This window comes from Ranitomeya variabilis, chromosome 1, assembly GCF_051348905.1.
Source record: "Ranitomeya variabilis isolate aRanVar5 chromosome 1, aRanVar5.hap1, whole genome shotgun sequence".
Classification (NCBI taxonomy): domain Eukaryota; kingdom Metazoa; phylum Chordata; class Amphibia; order Anura; family Dendrobatidae; genus Ranitomeya; species Ranitomeya variabilis.
In genome coordinates this window covers 833703101-833722892 of record NC_135232.1, presented here as the reverse complement: position 1 = coordinate 833722892, position 19792 = coordinate 833703101, and the positions used below count along the sequence as shown (strand labels likewise).

General features: G+C 43.8%; 1 protein-coding gene across 1 annotated transcript in view; it reads right to left on the bottom strand.

Annotated features, from left to right (window-relative positions):
* The window catches only part of GPAT3 (glycerol-3-phosphate acyltransferase 3), a 161974-nt gene that overhangs the window by 16034 nt on the left and 126148 nt on the right, over positions 1–19792 (bottom strand). The window contains exons 5-10 of the mRNA XM_077275796.1: positions 18216–18305; positions 17447–17540; positions 14539–14654; positions 13275–13330; positions 9611–9696; positions 222–350 (exon numbers count right to left, since the gene is read on the bottom strand). Of these exons, the coding sequence (XP_077131911.1) occupies positions 222–350; positions 9611–9696; positions 13275–13330; positions 14539–14654; positions 17447–17540; positions 18216–18305 (571 nt within the window). The remainder of the gene's footprint in view (positions 1–221; positions 351–9610; positions 9697–13274; positions 13331–14538; positions 14655–17446; positions 17541–18215; positions 18306–19792) is intronic.

Genomic DNA, 19792 nt, shown 5'->3' with positions numbered 1-19792 from the left:
ATATGGTACTTACTGTGCCTCCAAGGTTTGTATTTTGTCTTATTCCTAAAGGAAAGGGACTACAATTTGATGCAGTAACCTGAATAACGTGACCCTCTTTCTAACCTTTGACCCAGTTTTGAATATACAGAGTTGAACAAATTGTACAGACCATAGCTCCCAGATTTCAGCCTCTAAAACCATTTTAATGAACAAGTCATGTCAAGAGTTATATACTGTACCTGTCTGGTCATTGGAGGTAAGTACCACACGTTGCATTTGATGGCCCAGCTTGTCATCATTCTTAGAAGGTACTTTACCATCGTGTACTTGCTGCTGTTCCAAAATGCATCCCCAAACTGAGGGTCGTACTGTAAAGAGGAGAAAAAAAAAGCTATTTTTATAATGTCAGCATTTGGGTACTTAACCGGAGATGTTAAAACGTAACAATGTTGTTACAGATTGATATACACTCACCGGCCACTTTATTAGGTACACCTGTCCAACTTCTTGTTAACACTTAATTTCTAATCAGCCAATCACATGGCGGCAACTCAGTGCATTTAGGCATGTAGACATGGTCAAGACAATCTCCTGCAGTTCAAACCGAGCATTAGTATGGGGAAGAAAGGTGATTTGAGTGCCTTTGAACGTGGCATGGTTGTTGGTGCCAGAAGGGCTGGTCTGAGTATTTCAGAAACTGCTGATCTACTGGGATTTTCACGCACAACCATCTCTAGGGTTTACAGAGAATGGTCCGAAAAAGAAAAAAAATCCAGCGAGCGGCAGTTCTGTGGGCGGAAATGCCTTGTTCATGCCAGAGGTCAGAGGAGAATGGGCAGACTGGTTCGAGCTGATAGAAAGGCAACAGTGACTCAAATCGCCACCCGTTACAACCAAGGTAGGCCTAAGAGCATCTCTGAACGCACAGTGCGTCGAACTTTGAGACAGATGGGCTACAGCAGCAGAAGACCACACCGGGTACCACTCCTTTCAGCTAAGAACAGGAAACTGAGGCTACAATTTGTACAAGCTCATCGAAATTGGACAGTAGAAGATTGGAAAAACGTTGCTTGGTCTGATGAGTCTCGATTTCTGCTGCGACATTCGGATGGTAGGGTCAGAATTTGGCGTAAACAACATGAAAGCATGGATCCATCCTGCCTTGTATGGAGCATCTTTGGGATGTGCAGCCGACAAATCTGCGGCAACTGTGTGATGCCATCATGTCAATATGGACCAAAATCTCTGAGGAATGCTTCCAGCACCTTGTTGAATCTATGCCACGAAGAATTGAGGCAGTTCTGAAGGCAAAAGGGGGTCCAACCCGTTACTAGCATGGTGTACCTAATAAAGTGGCCGGTGAGTGTACAAGGAAATGCAAAAACTATCAAAAGGACAAGATCACATGGTGAGTATTTGGTCAGTATTACACATCAGTATTTCTAAGTCAGAACCAGCAGTGGGACAAATCAGAGTAAAAGAATAAGGCTATGTTCACACAGTGCAGATTATTTGCGGTTTTTTAGCGTTTTTGCGCTATAAAAACGCTATAAAACCGCAAATAATCTGTATACATTAAGCATCCTATCATTTTTAATGAAATCCGCAATTTCTGTGCACATGATGTGCGTTTTTCCGCATGAAAAACGCATTGCGGTAAAAATCCGGACATGCTCATTAATTTTGCGTTTTTTTCGCGGTTTTTCCACTGTCTAATGCATTGGGAAATGTTTGGGAAAAACTGCGACAAAAACGCGTCAAAAACGCGTCAAAACCGCGCAAAAAACGCATTAAAAAACGCATGCGGTTTTCATGCAGAAAACCGGCAGAAATGTCAGGATTTTCCCAGGAATTTTCTGCATCAATTCCTGAACGTGTGTATGGGGCCTAATAGAAACATGTCACCACTTCTGCATTTATCACCCACTCCTGGTTTTGGCTTACAGATACTGATGTATAATACTGACCAAATACTCAACGTGTGAATGTGGGCTAAACGTAGATATTTCACATATCGCTAAATCTCTGAAGAAAACCGGAAATTTTCTGCAAGAAATCCGCATTTTTTTTTTGCGTTTTTTTCGCGCTTTTTTTTAGCATTTTGCAAGCGAAATTAGCTTGCAGAATGCTAAAGTTTTCCAAGCGATCTGTAGCATTGCTTGGAAAACTGACTGACAGGTTGGTCACACTTATCAAACATACTGTTTGACAAGTGTGACCAACTTTTTACTATAGATGCTGCCTATGCAGCATCAATAGTAAAAGATAGAATGTTTAAAAATAATAAAAAAAAAATAAAAAAAATGGTTATACTCACCTGCAGACAGCCGATCTCCTCAGCGGCGTCCGTTCCTATAGATGGTGTGTGTGTGCAGGACCTTCGATGACGTCGCGGTCACATGAGCGGTCTCGCGACCAATCACAAGACCGCGACGTCATCGCAGGTCCTTCACACACACCATCTATAGGAACGGAAGCGGCAGCATGCACCGCTGAGAGGCGGGAAGACTCCGGGGCCATCGAAGGTGAGTATATCACTATTTTTTATTTTAATTCTTTTTTTTTTACCAATTATATGGTGCCCAGTCCATGGAGGAGAGTCTCCTCTCCTCCACCCTGGGTACCAACCGCACATAATCTGCTTACTTCCCGCATGGTGTGCACAGCCCCGTGCGGGAAGTAAGCAGATCAATGCATTCCTAGGTGGGCGGAATCCCCACAATTCCGCAAATTTAATGAACATGTTGCTTTTTTTTCCGCGATGTGATTTTTTCGCGGAAAAAAATGCAACATTTGCACAAGAAATGCGGAATACACTGTAAATAATAGGAGGCATATGTAAGCGTTTTTTTCGCGTTTTTATCAAGTTTTTATAGCGAAAAAACGCGAAAAATAATGAACGTGTGCACATGGTCTAAAAACCCTGTTCAGATAAATACATCCTGCAACCCCTGCACCAGCTGTAGTTACACCCATGGCTAAATGTAACAACTATGTTTCAATTTGCATTTTATTTTCAGACTCCCTTGATATGCAGTTTACAGACTAATCCAAGTTCAGATTTTTCTCTTGTGTGTGGATGTGATTTTTTATGTATCCAGGGTGCTGTCTGTTTCTATACTGCAATAAAGAGGAATTATCTGTAGTCTTTTTTCTTTTCCATCCCCGAGACTGTAAATGCCTCCTTCCCCATCTCATTTTGCAAATTACTCTGCTAGATTAAAAACGGTAATTAGTTCTTACCGGTAATTGTATTTCCAGGAATCCACCTGACAGCACCATTGGAGGACGTCCTTCTTACCCTCAGTGGGACAGGAACCACAAGCAGTTAAAAGGACTCTCCCCATTCCACCCACCAGTGATTTTCTAAGTACCACATCTGGATGGATGCAAAAAAGAGTTTATTTACAATCACACACCAATGTTACATCACATTAGTCAGTAGTATAAGCTTGCAGTGGGAGGGAACTAGTAGTGCTGTCAGGTGGATTCCTGGAAATACAATTACCGGTAAGAACTAATTACCGTTTTCCAGTCCACCACCTGACAGCACCATTGGAGAATACCAAAGGATGTTTAACTAGGGTGGGACTACTGCATGTAATACTCTTCTACCAAAGGCTAATTGGTCTGATACGACATCTAATTTATAGTGTCTAGCAAAGGTAGAAAGACTAGTCCAAGTCGCCGCCCTACAGATTTGCTCAGCTGAGGCACCCCCCTTCTCTGCCCATGATGTAGAAATGGCTCGTGTTGAGTGGGCCCTAAGAGTGTCCGGGGGATCTTTCCCTTGGTCTGTATATGCTAGGCTAATCATGTTTTTAATCCACCTAGCAATGGTTGATTTTGCTGCTTTACAACCCCTATTTGGACCACCGTATTGTATAAATAAGTTAGTGTCCTGTCTCCAGCTTTCTGTCGCCCCCAGGTATTTTAGAACAGTCTCCCTAATGTCAAGGTTATGGTAGACCCCCTCTTTTGCGTTTTTAGGGTGTTGGCAGAAAGAAGGAAGGATTATCTCCTGGTTTATATTGGTAGATGATACTACTTTGGGGAGGAAAGCTGGGTTAGGTTTGAAGACTATATGGGTTCTGGATAGAAAAAGCCTGCATCTCCCCCAGCCTTTTAGCCGATGTGATGGCAATTAGGAAGGCAGTTTTAAAGGAGAGATTGGCTATGTCCATATCTTCCGACAGCAAGTAAGGGGTTTTACACAAAGTGTTAAGGACTAGGTTTAGGTCCCAAGGAGGAGTTGATTTCCTCACAAGTGGCCTCATTCTCTGTGTGGCCCTGGAAAATCTCACTATCCAGGGATGGGAAGCTAGTTATGTATCAAAAAATACACTAAGTGCTGCAATCTGTACTTTTAGAGTACTAGGCCGAAGGCCCTTGTCAAATCCGATTTGCAGGAAATCGAGGATTCTGGGGATATCTGGTTTCGAAGTATCCACATGACCTTCTCCCAGAAAGGAACAATACCGCTTCCAGATCTTGTTGTATATCGCCGAAGTCGCCGGCTTTCTGCTTGCCTGGAATGTGGTAATGACATCTTCTGACAGGCCTCTGGATCTTAGGGTTTGCTGTTCAGGATCCAAGCAGATAGGTGAAGAGAGTCTGGATTCTTGTGGAACACCGGACCCTGAAGTAGAAGGTCCTGCCTGTTCGGTAGAAAGACTGGTTCTTCTGTTGACATCCTGGACAGTAGAGAAAACCAGCTTCTTTTCGGCCAAAAGGGAACCACCAGGATTACGGTTGCTCTCTCGTCTCGTATCTTCCTGAGTGTCTTCGGTATCAGAGGAAGAGGCGGAAATGCGTACAGGAGACCTTCTCCCCAATACTGAGACAAGGCGTCTACTCCTGTGGCTCCATCTAGAGGATTCAGAGAGAAAAATGCTCTGGCCTTTGTGTTTGACCTGGTGGCAAAGAGGTCCACCTGAGGTGTTCCCCATTTCTGGCATAGGCTGCTGAATACTTCCGGGTTCAGTTCCCATTCTCCGGGATGTACCGACTTTCGGCTCAAGAAATCTGCTACCTGATTCTTGGCACCTTCCAGGTGAACTGCCGAGATGGATTTGACAGATCTTTCTGCCCACCTGAAAATCTGGTCTGCTAAGTGTTGCAGTGGTGGATGTCTCGGACCTCCCTGGTGTCTCAGAAAAGCCACTGCTGTGACATTGTCGGACAGTATTCTCACGTGTCTGTCTCGGACCAATGACTGGGCCTGGCACAACACTTTCCAGATCGCATACAGCTCCCTGAAATTTGACGATCTTGCGGCAATTTGAGGAGTCCATTCTCCCTGGTAGTATGTTCTTCCTATATGACCGCCCCATCCGTATTGACTGGCGTCTGTGGTAACCGTAACACAGGGATCGAGTATCCATGGAACTCCCTCTCTTAGGTTTCCTGGTGTGGTCCACCAGGTTAGGGATCTCTTTACCGACGGAGACACAACCATCTTCCTGTCTAAGGAACTATTTCCTGTTCCAGGATCCTAGAACTTCTCTTTGCAATTCCCACGAGTGGTATTGGCTCCATCTTACACAGGGTATGCATGCTGTCATGAAGCCGAGTATCCTCATTGCCTCTCTTATGGAGGGGGTATTTCTCCTGAACTGATGAATGTGCCTGATCAAGGCCTCTTGTCTGTCTTCTGGTAAAAAACATGTTCTTAGATTGGAATCCAACATCACCCCCAAAAATTTTATTCTTGAATTTGGGACCAGGCAGGACTTCTTCCAGTTCACAATACACCCCAGCTCCTGTAGGATGGAAAGAGTGAAAGTGCAGTCTATCTTGAGGAGTTTCTGTGATTTCGCCATTATCAGGAAGTCGTCCAGGTATGGGACTATGGTCACATTCTGGTTCCTTAGATAGGCCACAACTTCCGACATCAGCTTGGTAAAGATCCTGGGCGCTGAAGCAAGCCCGAAGGGGAGACATCTGAACTGGAAGTGATGTACAATCCCCTTGTTCCTTATGGCAAATCTCAGGTATTTTTGGTAAGAGATGTGTATCGGGACATGATAGTATGCGTTGCTTAGGTCTAGGGTACACATTACCATGTCCTTGTCTATTACAGGCGTCGTGGATTTTATAGATTCCATCCGGAATCTTTTGTACCGGACCCATTTGTTTAATGGTTTTAAATTTATAATCGTCCGGGAGTCCCCGGACAGTTTCTTTATTGAAAACAAATGGGAATAATGGCCTTTGCCTCTTTCTGAGATGGGAACTGGCACAATCGCTTCTAAATCCAACAGCTCCCGGATGTTTGTCCACATGGAGGAGTCGGAGAGTGGGCAGGGTCGGGTTACTACAAATCTTTCTGGGGGACTGCTGGAGAACTCTAATTTGTATCCCTGTGCAATCACTTGTAGAATCCAAGGATTCTGGGACACCTTCTGCCAACCCCCTAGAAATTTTTGTAATCGACCTCCCACCTTTGTCATTTATTTGACTTTGGTGTACCTGTACTAGGGAAGATGGAGTCTCTACCTTTTCCACCGTTGGGATAAGACCACCTCCCAGTCTTCCCTTTCCCCTTGTAGTCTGTCCTCTGACCAGGTCGGGACCTACGAAAGGGCTGATATTTTTTGGTATTCTCCTCAGGCAAACCCTTCTTTTTATCTGAGGCTTTTTCTAGGATATCGTCTAGAATAGGCCCAAATACTTTATTCCCCGAGAATGGGATTCCACACAATTTATTTTTTGACTGGAGATCCCCCGACCAGGTCTTTAGCCATATGGCATTTCTGACCGCGTTAGACAGAGATTCGCTTCTAGCCGCGAAACGTACAGATTCAGCCGAAGCGTCCCCCATAAAGCCTGTTGCGAGTTTGAGCAATGGCAGGGATTTAAGGATAACCTCTCTAGAAGTCTTGGCTTTGAGAAGATCCTCTAAATCGTCAATCCATAAATGCATTGACCGGGCTACGGATGTTGCCGCTATATTGGCCCGTATTATTGTTGCGGAGGACTCCCAAGTTCTCCTTAGCAAACCGTCCGCTTTACGATCCATAGGATCTTTTAACGCGGAAGAGTCCTCAAATGGTATTGAGGTCTTCTTCGCCACTTTTGCTAGTGGAACATCGATCTTGGGAACTTCATCCCACACTTTAATGTCCTCAGGATTGTAGGGCAGACGAAGTCTAAAATCCCTGGGAACCACTAGTTTCTTCTCCGCTTCCTGCCACTCTTCCAGGATCATGGAACGGATGTGGTTGTTGACGGGGAAGACCTTTGTCACCTGGGCATGTAATCCGCCAAACATCTCGTCCTGGATCGAGGTCTCCTCTGGTGTATCCTGTAGCTGCATGGTGTTACGTACAGCATAAAGAAGCTCATCTGTGTCTGCTGCGGAGAAGAGATATCTCTTCCCTCTGCCCACAGATCCGTCTCTTTCTTCCTGGTCAGAATCCTCCGAAACCTCACCCTCGGAAGAGGGGCTAGACTCCCTTGGTCTCTTCTGTGAAGTCTGCGGTTCTGACTGAGTTGGCTGGGAAAGATTCAAGCTTGAGATAGAAGCCTGAACCTCCTGTCGAATCATGGTCCTCATACTGGATAGTAGTGTCGTCTGCTCATCACCCACAATTTTGGATGTGCACGATTTGCACAATGGTTTCCGCCAATTTTCCGGAAACTTAGTGGCACATATCGGGCATTTATTTTTTCCCGATTTTTTCCTTTCGGCTGTGGGTATGGAAGGCTCAGCCTAGGGTAAAATAGAGATACGTGGGCACCGTAAGTAGGGAAGCAGGGGGAGGGGTGAGCTTTGTGGTATGGCTTTACATAGCCCACTCACATGCCCCTGAAGCTGGTCAGTCCCCTCAGGTCTGGCAGTCTCCTCCATAGTGCAGATGACAATATGGACGTATAGCCGAGTGCTCCTTTGTCAGGATGGCCGGCGGCATACAGACCCCCCTAGTGAGTTTATATAGTTTTTACCTAGTTGATCCTGCCCTCCTTACCGCCGCTGCGGTGACGCGCTGTGCCCCTCACCGAGGCCGTTGCTGCTGCCGGCGCCATCCTCCATGCTGGCCGCGCCGGAAGTAACGCGGTCGTCGCGACCGGAAGTGACGCGGCCGCTGGACCCGGAAGCAGCGGCCGCATGCTGGAGCCGGCCGCTGCTGGAAGCGGCCGTCGCACTCACTCCCCAGCAGACAGGCACCCGGACCGAGAGCCCCCACGAGGAGGAAGCGGACCCGACCCCAGGAGCAGCTCTACACTGGGGAGGCTGAGGGACCCCCCATAGCAGGTATCAGCCGCAGATATCTTGCGGCGGGGAAGGGAAAGGCTGGGACCCCCCGATCCCCACCATCTGCACAGCACCGTCGGAGGACATGCTTGCCGTTCCTATCCGCAGTGGGACAGGAAAAACACTGGTGGGTGGAGTGGGGAGGGTCCTTTTAACTGCTTGTGGTTCCTGTCCCACTGAGGGTAAGAAGGATGTCCTCCAATGGTGCTGTCAGGTGGTGGACTGGAAGAACGTGTTCTTTTACTCCCATCCTCAAAATGTGTACATTTTAAAATGAAGACTATTCAGAAATTTACTAAAAAAATTGCCAGATTTTGCTCATCTTATTCCTCCTTCTCCCCTGAATATCCCGCTATTTACTCTTCTTTTCAATTCTGCCATACATTTTCAGAAATATGGACCTTGCTATATAGGGGGTGTAGCTTACAGGATTCTGTGGGGCTTTAGGCTGTTCTCTATCATTACCATGTGTGCAACGCATTCTTGATAAAGACCATAAAAATTAACACTAAATAAACAGGACCACATCTCTGGAACTGTATGGTGGATTTAGAAAAAAATAAGCAGAATTATCAGGGAGCAGCGGAAATAAAATAAGGGCAAAAACTGGTCACTTTTGACTTGGTGACAGATCCTCTATAACTAGCGTATAATACGTAAATGAATAAAAATGAAAATTTGCATAATAAAGGTGTACATAAAATGTAAAGCAGGCCGTTGGTGCACCCTTAGAACTGCAATAGTATGAGTGAAGTCTGCAGCAAAATTCTGAAAGAATTGATGCTGTAGATTTAAATCTGCAAGTCACAAATAAGCAATGTGAGCACCAGACTTCAGGATTCTCATTTGCTTTGCTGGAATCAGAAAACCCTTCGGGTTTTGTGACAAATTTCCACAGAAAAAAAATGCAGCAAAACAGCGAAATTCTGCAATGTGTGCACAGACCTTTTAACAGTTCTATTAGATGGAACTGTTCCAACAGAAAATGAATCATGTCACGTGTGAATATAGTGGCAGGTAATAATTATGATCTCCTTTTCTAGTCACTGATTAATGGTAAGAATAAATGTAAAGTCATTATGTGTGACAGTCACTGTGAGAATGGTAAAAATCCAGCACATTGGGCCCTTTGTGGTTACTCGCATATGGGCCTATCACATTAAGCAGGATATTGGCTGACACTACAAAGGCTGCGGCTCATCAGTGACTGCTGACAATATCACAAGATCGTTGGGGGACACCGCGTTCTGAGTGGATACGCAGCACTGAACTGGGAGGTAAATACGCAATTTATTTCATTAGTCAGATTAGGGACATTGAAATATGATTGTACAGTAGAGGGTAACTCTTAAAAAGTCTCCAATTGCTTACCTTTATTGCCACAGGATATATGGTCCCACCAATTTCAAAACTTCCTTTTTTGAACATCATAACAGATGTGTTATTTATACAGGTTCCTGCGTCAGCAATGTAAGAAAAGGGGTTAAAATGAAGTCTGATGACATCAGTTACTACAATGAGAGTATTTCTACAGTCATCTCTTATTCTAAAACAAATGGCAGGTGCAAGTGACATCACAGGTACATGTGTGATGAAACACTTTGCGTTTATAATAGTCCGTAGGCAAAGTGTTTTTAAAGAAAATCAAATCTAAAAAAATAAATGTTACCACTCTTTACCTGTCAGACTCATTCGGAATATTATATGAAAAACATACCAGTGTGGAATGTGCTAGCCAGATGTTATGTGTTCTCTCACCATCACCCCTACCACAGCACAGCTCCTCGTAGCAAAGGTCATGACATGGCGCCCCCCCACCCCACTAACAGCTTCATAGGTCCTTTCAGAGGTGTATCTAGGGTTTCTGGCACCCGGGGCAAGAATTAATTTTGGCGCGCCCCCCCCCCCCCCCCCCAAGGACATATGCGATTTGCACACTTAGTCATGTACCGACGAGCCACTCTCCCTAATGCTCTCAATGTTCAGTGAAAAACTGAGAGAAGCAGGAAGAGAAGCTCGATGTCACAGGACCACAAGTATGAAAATCGCACGAGTGAAGTGTCCATGTGATGACTACTGGAACCTGCAGAGCTGAATCTTGGCATTGCAGACTTCTGAATTCTCACAACTCATGCACTGCACACTTTTAGGATTCTCCCTGGCCAGTGGGCAGTCATGTCAGCACAAGCATGTGATTTGTATACTTCTGACCACATTCTGACTAGACGTTCCCGGCCTCGCTCAGTTCATTTTCAGTGAGTGAGGCCACACATGTCTAGTCAGCACATGACCGCATGTATGTAAATCGCCAGCACGAGAGAATCCTGACAGCGTGCAGTGCGCACTGTGAGAATTCAGAAGTCTGCAGTCACAAAGAATGACTGCAGACTCATTACAAACCTGGACATTCCCTTTAATGCTCCTAACATAAATAAAAACATGAGAATTAGTCAGTATCACAAATAACATTTACATCCAGGTACCTTATAGATGATGTCGTCTCTGGAGTCGTTCTCCTTCTTTTCTTCATCTTGTCCAGACCCCATGATGAGTTTTCTCATCCACAGCCATCTCTGCAGACTTCCATCTTCTCCGCTCTTTTGCGGAAAATCTCCACATGATGCCCTTAAAGATAGAAGTGTCATTATAATGCTCCTGAATAAAAAATTGCCCCTCACTATATTGTCTGCATAAAATATGACCCCCACACTGTCCCTCTTATGGTACATGCTCTTTACATGGACCTCCCCTTTCCATACCGGCCCCCATTTTCACACTGTCCTCACACTGTGTCCCCCTCTATAGGTCCCAGTATTTATACTGTACTCTCTCATCACACTCCTCCTCCTTGGTATACTGTCCCCTCCTGGCTGTGCCCTTACACTCTCCCTCCATGCTACGCATGCACACATCCCAACACCCTCACTCCCCGTACTCTGTCCACATATGTTTTTCACATCACTACTCATACTGTGTCTCCATACATTCCCCAGTTTGCTCCCCATACTGTCTGCACCCATCCCCCATACTGTTTCCTCATATATGCCCCCCATTCCCCGGTACGGTTTCCTCATACATGCCCCCCATTCCCCTGTACTGTTTCCTCATACATGCCCCCCATCTCCCCCTTTGCTCTTCATTTTGTGTCCTCAAATCTCCCCCACACATTAAATCCCCCATCCCCACTCCAAATATTACCCCACATTAAATCCCCCATCCCCATGACAAATCTCCCCCCACACACATTCAATCCCCCATCTCCACTCCATTTCTCCCCACACACAATAAATCCCCCCCATCTCCCCTCACATTAAATCCCTTCCCTACAATAAATCCCCCCATCTCCACTCATATTAAATCTCCCCCATCCAATAATAAATCCCCCCATCTCCACTCACATTAAATCCCTTCCCCACAATAAATCCCCCCATCTCCACTCACATTAAATCCCTTCCCCACAATAAATCCCCCCATCTCCACTCTCATTAAATCTCCCCAATCCAATAATAAATCCCACCATCCCCACTCACATTAAATCCCCCCCACAATATATCCCCCCTACCCCTGCACCTTCGGTGTCTTCAGCTCCACTGGAGCACTTACCGCCGATCTGCGTCTCTGCCTCTGCTCTGCAGCGCGGGCGAGTGACATCAGCAGCGTGATCACATGACCTGATCACGCTGCTGGTGTCGCTCTGACCCGGCAGTCAGAGCTTCAATTGTACTCGCATCTCAAATACGAGTACAATTGAACACTGGGAGCCGATGCGCCGCAGCTTCTCTGTGCCGGCTGTCAGCTTGACAGTCGGCACAGAGAACAGCTGACTCCCAGTCCAGGGGCGGCAGAAAGCAGCCCCGGGGGAGACACTGCGGACCGCCGCTTTAGGCGGCCCGACTGCGCCCCCCTGCCGGCTGCGCCGGGGGCACGTGCCCCGGCTGCCTTCCCCCCTAGATACGCCACTGGGCCCTTTGGTCAGAAGACCTTAGCAAATTTTACCAGAAGGTGCACGGATTGTTGCCACAGTCCCAATTTGAGAAAAACAAAAAAACTCACAGACAAGCCCCGGGACACCTAAAATATTTTGGCCAAATGGAAATTTTAGAAACAAATATTTGGTATGCACGTATTTATGTGCTCAGCCTAAATCAGTCCTGCCTTCTCATCCACATTGAAGGGTTAACTGCATTGGCATCTACTAATACACACCACATTGAGTCACACACATATAGCATATAATCAGTAAAGAAACTTAAAGGGGTATTCCCATCTCAATATGCTCAATATGTAGTAGGTGTGTCGCTTACACAATGTGCAGGGCATTGCAGTAGCTTAGGTGTCCATGGTTATAACCACTAACAACTGTTACTATATGAGTGGTTGTAACCACGGATACCTAAGCTACTGCAATGCCCTGGGTTAAGTGACACAGCTAATCAGAAGAACTATACTACATTTCTAATTGGAAGTATTTGCCAATATTATTACACCTACTACATATTGAGTTAGGATTTTGGAGATGGTAATACCCCTTTAGGTTGCAACAGTAGGAAAATATTCATAGTAAAAATATGCAGCATCTATTCTAATGTAACACATTATGGGCAGGTTTTTTTTTTTTTAAACTCTGGGTTAGTCTGTACACTTTGTGGCCTTAACACAAAAGAATAATAATAGCTGCATGTTCCTGTCTGGTCCAGAATTAGCAGACGCAGTGCCCCGTGGTTGGCAGCTGTTGGCGGACGCTGTATCTCACAGACTTCCTCCTCTGCACAGCCCCAGCAATCACTCTGTAGATAATACTGATAATACCAATGGTTCTCCGTGTCTTTGTGATGGCTTCCTCTGTAGTTGGATCAGAACGTACGGGAATAACCTTGAATAAAGCAGAGACCACCAAGTGGTACTAGCGTATTTTAATAACCTTTGGTTTCTGACTGTTTCTTTGAAGGGAGATCACTCAATCACCGTGATTTAAACTGCAGAATCATCCGATATCATCAGATAAAAATACTTAAAACTGAGCTGTCAATCTTACCTTCTGGGAATATCAAAATGGGCAGTTTTTCCTTATCAAACACATGTTCTCGCAGCCTGTATAAAGAGTAAGTGCAGGGAACTAAGCAGTCAGTAGACGATTGACTGAACTATGCAACATAACAAGAGGGAAGGAAATCAAAAGGTAGAACTGAAACATGAGAAATTAAAATGACATTTGATTTTAGCATTAGTAATTACAGGAGGATTTCATAACCAGAGACATAAAACAATAGATAAGCATTACTGCATATGTTTCTATAATTCTCCCATAGTTTTGAGTGGGAGGACTACATGTGTCCCTGTAACGAAATGTAGGAAGCATTTAAATGCAGCTATCAGACATTGACAGTGGTATGTGTTGAGTTAAGCAGGAGACTCCTTCCCAGTGTGGAGCAGGCTCACATCCTGAGCCTGCTCAATACACCAAGACACCACACAGTATGTATTAGTACGCCCTATGTTGTGAAAAAAATTAAGGGGTTTGCTGTAAGAAAATAATAATAATAATAATACTAATACTAATAATAATAAATAATAATCAGAAGTTGATTTGATAATCAGTCAAAAAAATCAAATTGAGTCTAACTTCTATTATCTTTTATCTAACGGTCGATTCTGATCGTTGGAGAAAGCAAATCAGCCTGAAACAGGGAAGCATGAACATCTTGTGCTATCCGAACAGTCTTTCTGACTTTTGTGGATGTTTATTATACTCCCTTACATAGCGTCATTAATTCCACAGCACTTTTCAGACATCATCACTGTCCCCATTGGGGCTCACAATCTAGATATCAGGTTGCTTTTGGAGCGTGGTAGGATGCATGCACAAAGCATGTACTATTGATTTATGAAATAAAAATTAAAATGACTTTTTAATGCAATCAAAAATTGTTAATTCTGCAAAAAAAACAAAAAAAAAAACATGTTCAGTTTTAAATTTGACCCCATTTACTAGGAAGCCAAAATAATGCATTAACTTTTTATTTTGGGTCAGTTTAATTGTGTGAAGTTTTTTAGGCGTTACTACATTAGTACAATAAACATTTTGTGACGTCACACTCTTTAAGAGCACCCTCCCTGTGCTACCAGTGACAAATACAATAATAATGTGTTGTTTTCTAGGATTCCTATTTTTATTAGCCCATTACGAAAATTTTTGACATTCTCCAAGGTAAAAATGCTTTTTAAAAATTTTAAGATTACTGGTATGCACTAGTATTAGGCTAGTAAATGAAAAAACAAACAAACAAACTGCAATATACCTTTTTGTCACCAGGTGGCGATCACGCATCTCAGAACGTTCAAACCACACATGTGGACATGCCCTTGCCATGGCTCTCTGAATAACACCCATAAGTCCTCCATGAACCTGTCCAACCTGAATAAGCACATACAATGTGACAGTAACTTCCCAAATATTTTTGCCAACAATTTAAATGTCTTGCAAAGCTAAATTTTCAAGTAAAAAGAAAAAAAAAAAATACATAACGCAATGTGTCAATAATATGACTGTCACAAACTGGTTCTCAGGAGGACACTAAAAGCTTCCTGAGGTCACCATTATCCCTTTATCAATCTGTCATGTCCTATTGCAATGTTTCTGCTCAAAAGAATCACATGGAAATGTAAGTGGCACTTTTGGTGAAGCTAACAGTAGCAATGTAAGGCTATGTTCACACATGAAAAATGCAGAGAGTTTGAAGGAAAACTGCCAAGTATATTACATGTGCTTTTTATACATTCAAATTACGGAATAAAAAAATGCATAAAAATGCTGACAGAATTGACATACTGTGATTTAAAAAAAATAAAATAAGAAACTGCAGCTCAAAAAATGCAAGGAAAAAAAACAAACGCTGTTAACAAGATTTTGGAAATCTCATTTATTTTGCTGCAACTCTAAATCACTGCATTTTTTTCCATAACGAAAAAAATGCAAGCAAATAAAGAATGCTGTGTGTGAACAAGCCTTTATGCCCGAATACCCGTAGGACAGGTCAGAGACTTACTTATTGAATGACAAGCAACATGAATTATTAAAACACGACTTGCTCATTACAGTGTATTTCACTGCGGCCTATCTACTATATAATTGTCTAAGGGTCACTTCCGTCTTCCTGTCTGTCTTTCTTTCTGACCACGGAAATCCCAAGTCGCTGATTGGTCGTGGCTGTTTTGCCGCGACCAATCAGCGACGGGCACAGTCCGGCGGCAAAATGGCCGCTCCTTACTCCCCGCAGTCAGTGCCCGCTCCATAATCCCCTCCAGTCAGCGCTCACACAGGGTTAATGGCAGCGTTAATGGACCGCGTTATGCCGCGGTGTAACGCACTCCGTTAACGCTGCTATTAACCCTGTGTAACCAACTTTTTACTACTGATGCTGCCTATGCAGCATCAATAGTAAAAAGATCTAATGTTAAAAATAATTTAAAAAAAAGAAAAAATCGTTATATATACTCACCGTTCGTCGGCCCCTCGGAACAGGAATAGGCCTTTCCCGCTCCTCGCGACTCTCCGGTGACCGCTCCATGCATGGCGATCTCGCGAGATGATGACGTAGCGGTCTCGCGAAACCGCTAAGTCATCATCTCGCGAGACCGCAATGCACTCTTGGGACAGGAGAGCGCGAGGAGCATCGGTAAATGCCTCGCTTGGTTCCGGGGGCCAACGGAGGGTGAGTATAGAACTCTTTTTTATTTTAATTCTTTTTTTTAACATGTATATGATGCCCACATTGCTATATACTACGTGGGCTGTGCTATATAATACGTGGGCTGTGCAATATACTACGTGGGCTGCGCAATATACTACGTGGGCTGCGCAATATACTACGTGGGCTGCGCAATATACTACGTGGGCTGCGCAATATACTACGTGGGCTGCGCAATATAATATACCACGTGGCTGTGCAATGTACTACGTGGCTGCTATGTACTACATGGCTGTGCTATATATTACGTGGGCTGTTATATACTACGTGGCTGTGCTATATACTACGTGGCCGGCCGCAAACAATCAGCGACAGGTGCGGGATTTGAACCACGCTTCGCTAATTGGTCGCGCCCGGCCGGCCGAATCCTGTGTATTCAATGTATTATTCTAAAATCTTCATAAATAAACTACATATATATTCTAGAATACCCAATGCGTTAGAATCGGGCTACCATCTAGTTCAACATAAACATAGTTGAAAACTGAGCCTAGGATGAGGTGACAAGGACGAGAGTTATGTCCCACCAACATCTCCCCGCCCTGTCATCTAGACTGACAAGTCTTTCTTTATGCATGTTTAGCACTGGAGTAAGAAGCGCCAAATTTACTAAGCGCATGTTGTGCAGTGCGCCACAGGCTGAAATCTCAGCATAAAGGAGGTCCCTTACGGCATTCACATCGTACCGCGTACCTCGCACTCTCCGCACCAACTCAAGACTGGACTGCAGTAATTGTGCCACTGCCCTGAACAGCTAAGTGTGAAATGCGTATGTCCTGGTCTGTGAGGTGTAGCCGAGGATGCTAGATAGACAGCATAATGTGAATTCACATTAATAAAGGCAAGTAGGCTGATCCAGTAAGACTGCCACAATCACACTACACCAGTCTTTCTGAAGTAGGAGGTGACACACACCACTTAATGAATTCAGCACCTTTAGTAAGTGGTGTGGCTTCCATGCATTATACCAGGAAAGATCTGTATCTTGCTACCATGTTATCCACTATGCATTATACCAGAAAGTCAAGAACTGGAATAGCATTTCTGGAGTACAAATCGCCAGCATTTTTGACAAATTTGACGGTCCGGCACGGCCATTGCCCAATCCGGCCCGGCCATGCCCCACCTCCGTTTATTTCAGCAGAGGAGTCAAACTGGATAAAAAATGGCTAAAGTAAGAACATTTTGCAACTTTTCAAAAGCTTTTATGACAGTTTTTTAGTGTAAATGCTTTGATGAATCGTCCCTATTGGGTCTAGGTTGTAAAAAAACTGCAGAAGAGACTCAGACCGCTTGAAGCCTGGCCATCAGAGCAGTCATATTTTGGAGGTATGCTGGGCTGCATAAGTGAAGTAAAATTGCAATTTACAGTAAAAGCACATAGCATTCGCACTACATAGTTGGGAGACATTTAGATGACAGGTTGCCTTTAAATTAATACATACGGTTTTGTACTCACCATCGCATAACAGCCATCATTAGCTAAAATAATAATATCAATTGGAGATGTGTGATTGGCCACACAAATTCCTCCCTTCTTAGGTCTGTTTTCTCTGTGAAAATAAAAGAAGAAGAATAATGATATTTAAATTGCATATACTTCAGAAGATGCATGGATGAGTGGCTTTATAATACATTCAATGGATAAAGTTGTTTGAACACACAACAGATTAGCCAAAAATAGTAACAATTATGAGATCACTGTTGTATGTCACCATTTTTTGTGTATGGTGTATTTATCACTAAAATGGCTGTCCGCATGTGAACGAATGCGGCGGTCAAATGACGTGAAAAGCATTCAATCATGTGCTCTTCTAGTCACCTGATGCCTGCAGACAATCACAGGTTTCAGTGGTCATGTTGACATCCGGGTGGCACAGACATCGCTTCTGCCTGCTGGTGTAACCCTCTGGAGTGGCCAGAGTTGTGGAGTATATTAAAAGCCTGAAACTGTGCACACCAAAATTAGCAAATGCCCCCGGAATACACAGACACGATGTCTTCTCTAGAGAGATAGCGGTTTTAATCAGATCCTTACCCGGTATAAGACAGCTGCAGGAAAAGTACTGAAGGGGTAAATATCTCATGCAAATGATGGATTTACCAAAAATAAATAAAAACCACAAATCAGGTTATGGGATAAAATAAGAGTAAAAACTGGCCACAGGTCATCCTTACAGCAGCTTCGATTTTACACGGAGATAGAAGTTTATGAAATTTCAACTTACTTATTATGGTACTGAATGGCACTGGAGAGTGCTCGGCCACAAATTCGACAGCAGACAATATGGACCTTCTCACTGAACCAGTTTTTCACCCTGTAATAATGATGCAAAAAAAATAATTAAATCCATGGGTTAATAGTAAAAAAAAAACCAAATGATTAATTTATTGAAACTAACAGTTTCCTACACTTTCTGAACATTGCTAAATTATCAGACCTGTCCATTAAAGGGAATGTCTGTAGGATCAACCCTCCTAAGTCAACTATATGGTCACATAGGTCATAAGAAGCTGAATAAAATGATACCTTGATATTGGTGATCCGATGTCTTGTTCCAGAGAAAACCACATTTTTTCTTTTACGTAAAAGAGCTGTTCAGCACTATGGGCTGGACACATGCATGAGAATCTGCCTCCAGAGATTATTTTATAGAAAAGGGGACATTACCAGTGTGAGACATGTAATGACTGACATTCTGCTCTCTTGATCTACTTGTCTCACACTGGTAACACCTCCTTTCATTTAAATTAAAATCAGGGAGACAGATTCTCAGGAAGATCTAGGACTGTACCAGAAATCTTAACAGCTCATTTACATATTAAGAAAAATGTGGATTTCTATTAAATAAAACATCAGATAGAAGATATTAAGGTATCATTTTATTCCGCTTCCTATGACCTGCATGCCCATATAGAAAGCTTAGCTGGGTTGATCCTACTGACACAAACCCTTTAACATGAGGCTATTGCCTTATGATCTCGAGAGGAAATGTCTGTCTGCTGTGAATGCCACTAGCAATCGCTATGGAGCACTGAGTCTATCGTGGGTAATGGGGAGGAGGACTGACTTTCACTGTTCATGGAAAGGTATCACAATACTTCTAAAGGTTACAGTAGGGAAAGCAGGGCTGTAAAACAACTTTTTTTTTTTTTAAACAGACAAATCAGAAAAAATTACATAACGATTATAAGTGGAATGCTTTAATAAAACAAAACATTAAAAGGCACTGAACATAAAAAATGGTATTACCATGCAGATTATCCCATTCTAAAGCCATTCGGCTGCAGCACTAAAAGGCCAGCTGTCAGGAGGAAATGAACTTTATTCCTCCCGGAAACCTCAGGCTTTCAGTTATGGAAGCACTTCAGGCAACCAACGCTGAGTAAAGTGCATAGTGGGCAGCAGCTGTAGCCATGCCCCGGCACTGACTGACAGTCCACTCTGTAGTGAAACACTGTAGAGCCAGCTGTCAGTCAGCGCCGATGCGTGGCAACAACTTAATCTCACACTGTACTGAGCGGTGACTGAATCCATGCCTCCATGACTGAAAGTCGGAGACTAGCAGGAGGAATAAGGATAACTTCTTCCAGGTAGAAGAATGACGGCTGCATCGGTTTTGAATGTTACTGATCTTTAGATTAATTACATTTATGCAGGTTAATAGCATTTTTGGACATTATAGTTTCCATGCATAAAGTTGTATTGGTCCCCCTTGTGCCGGTGAAGCAGTTATGACCCAGAAGACTACTGAAGGGGTACTGAGGCCCTGTGGATGACCGTCTTTTGACCACCTTCGGCAGT